The 6,522-nt window shown below is 49.5% G+C and overlaps 1 protein-coding gene across 1 annotated transcript; it reads right to left on the reverse strand.

Moving 5' to 3' along the window:
• Nucleotides 1–329: 329 nt before the first annotated feature.
• LOC109740547 (wall-associated receptor kinase 2-like) lies at nt 330–5,550 on the reverse strand. Its single transcript, XM_073496002.1, has 3 exons — nt 4,557–5,550; nt 4,325–4,477; nt 330–1,702 (listed from the first exon to the last, which is right to left on the reverse strand). Exons 1-3 carry the CDS (start codon nt 5,464–5,466, stop codon nt 1,308–1,310), a joined length of 1,458 nt encoding a protein of 485 aa, XP_073352103.1. The 5' UTR covers nt 5,467–5,550; the 3' UTR covers nt 330–1,307.
• Between the last annotated feature and the right edge of the window lie 972 nt (nt 5,551–6,522).

Raw genomic sequence — 6,522 nt, forward strand, 5'->3', positions numbered from 1 at the left:
TTGTTGCATTACCGTAGTGTTGATATAGTCTGCATCTTGGGCTGTGCAGTTCAATGTTCAGAACTCAGAAGACGATACTGAGATATCGAATGACATCACAGGGTTCAATGGTTAAATAATATGCACAACACCCCAGCGGCTGCCTTGCTTCTACTACTACAAGTTGCACAATTTGTACTGGAGACAAGGATCGACGCATCAATAAATATGTATATGTGCAACAAAATGATGGATAGTGTATTGGTCAGTCTCATGAGTAATTGTGGAACTTATGTAGGATGAATATATAGATGATTATCAAGACTTAGACCGCGACAAGCATCCAAAATTAGAACAATAGAGTCGGGTGCATTCAGTTTTTTTTGTAAATAATACACGTAAGCTTAGTTGGGCACATATATTCATACAGAAAAACGCACTGATTTACAGTAACAGAAAGAACGCACCATGGCTAACAATTCACTTAAAAGCACGCAAAACTATCGAGGGTATGCCGCGGACAACAGGAACTCTTCTTCTTGGATATCACACCTGCTTGCTTCGTTTGTCTTTGCTTGTTGGCTGGTCGATGGAAATCCCGTTGCTGCATATTCCTTCTCATCTGTTTCATCTATCAAATCATCCCTGACCCGCTTCTTGGGTGTTTCGAGAGCTTCAAGCGCCATCTCTACTTGCCTCATGGTTGGCCGCTCCTCTGCTCTTAGTTTTAGGCACTCCACGGCTAGAGTAGCAACTTCTTTCACTTCGCTGCCCCCTTCCTCTATAACTTGTGGGTCTAGTATTTTTTCCAATTCACCTTCTGCATGTAGTGCAACAAATTGCATGACAAGTCCATCACCCTCGGAAGATCTATACATAGATGGCTTCCTCCTAGTAAGCAATTCGACAAGGACTCCAAAGCTATAAACATCATTACTTTCTGTGAGGCGTCCATTATAATAATACATAGGATCTAAGTACCCTATAGTTCCTTGCACCGCAGTTGTTGTTCCTGTTTGATCCAAGGGAATAATGTACCTTGAAGCTCCAAAGTCTGACACTTTTGCTGTCAAGCCATCGTCAAGAATTATGTGGGAGGGTTTGATATCTCTATGTATTACAGGGACTGAAATAGCTGAGTGAAGGTAAGCAAGAGCTTTCCCTGTTTCACTTGTGATCCTTAACCTATCTTTCCAAGGTAGCGATCCTCGTTCTTCCGTGTGAAGATGATCAGCGAGTGTTCCGTTCGAAATGAACTCGTAAGCTAGTAAAGGGACTTCTGTCTCGAGGCAACATCCACGGAGCTTCACAATATTTCTATGGTTGATCTATGAGAGTATGGCAACCTCATTTATGAACTCGTCGATTTCTCTTCTGACAACAATATTGGACTTCTTGATGGCCACAACATGCAGGTCTAACATGATCCCTTTGTAGACAGTGCCATGCCCACCTCCACCGAGCTTGCGGGCTTGATGAAAATTGTTGGTAGCCTTCTCTAGTTCCTCTAAAGAGATGAGCATCCTCTTTGTGATGTCAGCCCTATGAGATACCAATTGCTTTAACAGCTGACCACGGTTTTGACTAAAGAACTTCTGTCGCAACGCCTTCGCCTTGTGTTGCTTAAATCCATGGGTTATTAGAAGTGCACCAAGAACCAAACGTAGAATAAATGGGCCACTAGCGACTGAGAGACTAATGACTAAACCCAAGTTATGGTTACCTGAAAAGCAATTCACACGTTTACTGCTGGTACTATTTGCTCAACCATATATACTAGATGGAAGAGTGAAATGCACCATTAGTCCACTAGCTCAAACCGAATGCAGATTTTAGGCCAACAACTCAGAATTGATCGATTTAGGCCATTAACTCGTTAATTTGATCAAATAAGGCCAAAACTGATCCGTGAAGGGAAAAACCGGGTACGGAGCTGCCATGTCAGCCTCCCTTCATGAATTAAGCATTTCTTACGTTTCACGGGGGTCTATGTGCAAAGTGGCCAATTTTTCTCATAAACCATGCTAACGGAATGTATATTGAGAAGAAGTACACATATATTATAATGAACTAGCGTTGTCGAGAATCGAACAGAAGCCCTTTGGGGCTGCCGAGCAATTCGCTAACCATCGCAACATCAATCAACATATGTACTAAGATGCAATCCATTCTTTATTAGAATGATGATACCTTTGATATTAATGGAATACAAATCCTTTCCAAAATCCACGTGATCACGTGGATCCTTTCTTAAAGTTCCATTCCTAAATCCACTTTCCTTCTCTTGGCTATCAGGCCGCTCCTCAAATTAATGTGTGGGTTTAGGAAAGGATCGTGTGAATTTAGGAAAGCATTTGTATATATTCAGTTAATATATGGAGTGGGCTTCGTCTTATAGTTCGCAAACATGGCGATGTTGCGCTGGTCAGTTAAGGGCACGTTTGGATCCTGGGCTATAGCTCACCTAGCCTTGCCGGACCAGTCTAAGCATTTGGTTCAACCGAAATAATTTGGCTTTAGAGGGCCATCTAGGCTCGATTGGTAAAGAAATCCTTGTTCCCCGAGGCGAGCCAATTTGGCTCCCTCTTGGCGGCAAGATCTTCAGGCGGGCTAGCTGGGCTAAGGCAAGGTGAGTAGTACAACCAAATGTGCCATTAGTTACTTGGCAATGCTAAAGCAGTTGTGTTCGATTTTGGCAACACAAATATACTTTTTCTCCACACATGTTGTTAGCATGGTTTGTGAGAAAAAAATCCAGTCACCTTGCACATAGATCTCCTAAAAAAATGATTAGGACTTGTTTCCCACACTCCAATCAGGCCTCCCCCAAGCGACCTAGGTTTCCTCCTCTCGCCCCCGCCGCCGCCGCTGGCCACCTTCCCCTCTCGCGCCTCCGGCCGCCGGCCCCGAGCGCCGCGCCGCGCCCCGCTGCCCCCTCTCCCTCCCGGCCCGCCCCTCGCGTCGCCTCCCCGAGCGAGGCGACCGGGGCCCCTCTCCCCGCCTCCCAGCACCCCCTCCCCTTCCCTCCCTCCCGCCGCCACCGGCCTGCGCCATCGGGCCCTACTCACGTGGCGTTGGCGGCGGCAGTGGCCTTTCCTTCACCGCGCGCGGTGCCATGGCTCGGGTGCTGGCGTACCGCGGCGGTGCTCCTCGGCCGACAATGGTTCCGGTGGCAGCGGCTGCTCATGGCGGCGCGACTCTGGGTGGTGGTCCGGCGTCCTGGTGGCGGCGACCAGCGACGCGTGCTATGGTGGTGCCTCCACTTGGCGGCGGGGTGGTCCGGTGGTGCTGGGTGGCCAGTGCCGCGACCCGGCCCAGATCTGGGCCCGTAGGTCCCCATCTGGGCCCTAGCCGGCCGGCTCCGGGGCAGCCTGGTCGCCCTCTGTGCGGGGAAGCCGGGGAGCGGCTTGGACAGGGGCGGCGACGCCGATGGCGTGCCGGCTGCAGCGCGAAGGCGGGAACTTTACGGGCTTCCGAGAGCCTGGCCGGGCCTGTGCGGCCACGGGCCTGGTATGTTCGTGCTATTGCGTCCGGTCAGCTACCGTCATTGATGGTGGATCGAGGTGGGGCCCTCCCGCGTGCCGATGGTGTTGCTGCCTTAGTCCCGGCTCCTCTTCTTCATTGTGCAGGCCATGCTTCGTGGTGCCGTGGCGAGATAGCGTGGGGAGCTTCATGACCCCGGGTTGGCGGAGGGTGGTGGTCGGTTTGGTGGCGAGATCAGGAGTACCTGAGGTGGAGGTTGGGATCGGGAGAAATCCATGTTGGCTTTGCTGACACCGACGTGGTGGCACCTGAGGGCGTCGGGGCTACCCTTCTTCTCTCCTCGCCGCGTACCGAGGGAAACCCTTGGCAGCCGCGTCGTCATCGTCGCGTCCCTTTCGGAGTCTCGGAGCTTGGTGGGCGATCTCCGGTGGACGCAGCGATCGCGAGGCTTCTTCGTTTTTGTCGATCCGCCGTTGTCGGCATTTCTTTTTCTTGTATTTTCTCTTTCATTTCTTTTGAGCGTGATTGTGCTGCTTCCGCCCCAGCACCTATCAATTGCTTGTCTCGGTTGGTTGCTTTGTATACAAAGTGAGGGGTAACTCTTTTTCGGCAAAAAAATGGTTAGTTCACTAGCCGAATAAGGGAGGCTGACAATGCGGGCACATGGCCAGTTTTTTCCTCTCGGATCGGTTTTAGCCTTATTTGATCAAATAAACAATTTTATGGCCAAAATCGATCAATTTCCGAATTGTTGGACTAGTGACGCATTTCACTCCTAGGTGGAACGAGATAATTAACTAATTAACATTAACTGTTCCATTGTTTCCTGTTGCACGCACTAGTAATCGACACACTAGTGTACCTCGGATTGTATCCACAGAGTCGATGATGCAGGCACCGGGCTTGGTGTAATTTCCATGCGTTCCATTCGGGCAGCGGCACCGGAACGAGCCTGATAGTTCCTCGCAGACGCCGAAGCAGAAATGTTTTTCTTTCTGATTGCACTCTTTGATATCTGCATATACATTGTCTGATCAAATCAGGCAAAAATAGAATCAAGTTTACGAAACTCGCATGTCAAGTTGTAAACTCACCTTGGCATCCTCCTGTGAGGTAAGGGTTGCCCTCGTAGCCCTCCTGGCAGTGGCACGAATAGCCTCTGATTTCCTCAATTGTGTTTCCGACGCTGCAATTGCTGTTGGTACTCTTGCAGATGCTCCGGGCTGCGTCGTGAGGGCAACGCGAATGGCCAGTGTTATATACTGCTGTGTTGTGTGCTAACGCCCACCCGAGAATCACGGGGACCCTGAGCTGATCAGCCTCCCGTGAGAGATTTTTTTTTGCCCCCGGATCCAGGTTCATGACCACCTCCAGGTTGTGGTCTACGTCGAACCAGCCAACCTCGGCGATGAGCACGTTCACGGGGGAACCAAAATTGCTGTACACGCTGCTGTAGTTGAGCTGCTTGAGCTCCACGCCGTAAGACGCGCTGGCAGTTTGGATGGTAGACTGGCAGCAGCCGATGTTGGAGCATGCTTTGGAATTTCCCCTTTCATAAATTTGGGTAGCGCTAATGCCATCACCAAATTCGGGGCAGAAAGAAGCGCAGCCGCTGGCGAGGCTCCCGTTCCCCAGCAACGTTGCTTGCACATTGCAGCCCGTCAATATGAACTCATTGGACCCCGGGTTCAGCAGGTAGGCCACCCCACCGGGGCCGACGGTCTCAGCTTCACCTATGATCCACTGGCCGGAGCCGTCGCTCATGTTGATGGGTCGCAGTCCATGATTGACGATGCGCATCGTGCTGTTCTTCAGGGAGATATCGACGACCTCGAACACGCCACCACTGCCCTCGCCGAGGAGCAGTCGCGGGGGCTTGCTTCCGTTGTTGTTGCAGGTGAGCTTGAACCCCGGCCAGTAGCAACTCTTCGGGCCCATGCCGAACGGGTAGGGCACGCTCACGTTGCCGCAGGTGGTGTTGCAGCCCGGCATCCCTATCGTCATCGGCGGAGGCCCTGCTGCGGCCGCCGGTGCCGAGATTAGCAGCAGCAGCACCGCTGCCGCAATGGATACGCAGCTGCTTATGCAGTTATGCGCTACGATGCAGGAGTAGGCCAGGTGTACACATCTATACCACTCGCTAAGGCTAAGGTGTGTGAGGCCGTCTTCGAAAATGTGTTAAGTGAACTGCAAATCTGTGATAATATCTATTTTTCCAAGACATTCGTGTGGGCAGAAAATAACAGAACTCATTCGCAATTTTTGTCATTTCCTAGGCAACTTGCGAATGCACCAGTCATTCGGATAGCTACATATGAGACTTTTCTTAGAAAAAAAATTGACGCTTCAATATTCCAATAACGAAAGACAGAATAAAAAATTAATAGAGCGCACGTGGTTGGGTGATTTTTCGTATGGATTTGGCCAAATCCCTGTTGAAAGAAACATTAGCCAGCAAGCGTCTGTTTGAGTGGTGCAGACCGCTTTTCTAGCCCTCAACATATTGATAGATCCTGAGCTACATAACCATCTTATTTGATTGGCTGGAAATGAGACCGAGTCTAGATATTTTAGGAATATGTTTTGTGTTTTAAAATAAACAACTCCACTTAATTAGAGCCAGACCTATGCAAATCATTTGATTGGCTGGAAATGTTAGTGAGTCGAGGTATTTTGGTGTACGTTTTATACTTGTATAAAAAGAAGATGGTATGCAAACTTCACTAAACTACTTCCACATCGAGGATGGGCGTTCTCACAGAGACTTGCCTCCAAAAAGACTAGTATACATGTCTATGGCTTTTTGTTCCCCTTGAAAACAAAAATGTGTTCTCGCAAAATAAAAGGAAACCAAACATGTCACTGTCTTATATGTGAAGACTTGGACTTGGCCGGACTCCCCGGGACCCGCATTGATTTTTGATGACCGACAGTTTGAACCATTGGTCAAATAATCGTTTTCTTCTGCGCTTAAAGGTCGGGACGGTGATTCCAACCTCTATTTCTCCTGCTAGGCCAGGAACATCAATGATTTTTCTTAAAGGGTGGATTTTATTCACT

The sequence above is a fragment of the Aegilops tauschii genome, chromosome 3 (genome assembly GCF_002575655.3).
Source record: "Aegilops tauschii subsp. strangulata cultivar AL8/78 chromosome 3, Aet v6.0, whole genome shotgun sequence".
Taxonomy (NCBI): domain Eukaryota; kingdom Viridiplantae; phylum Streptophyta; class Magnoliopsida; order Poales; family Poaceae; genus Aegilops; species Aegilops tauschii.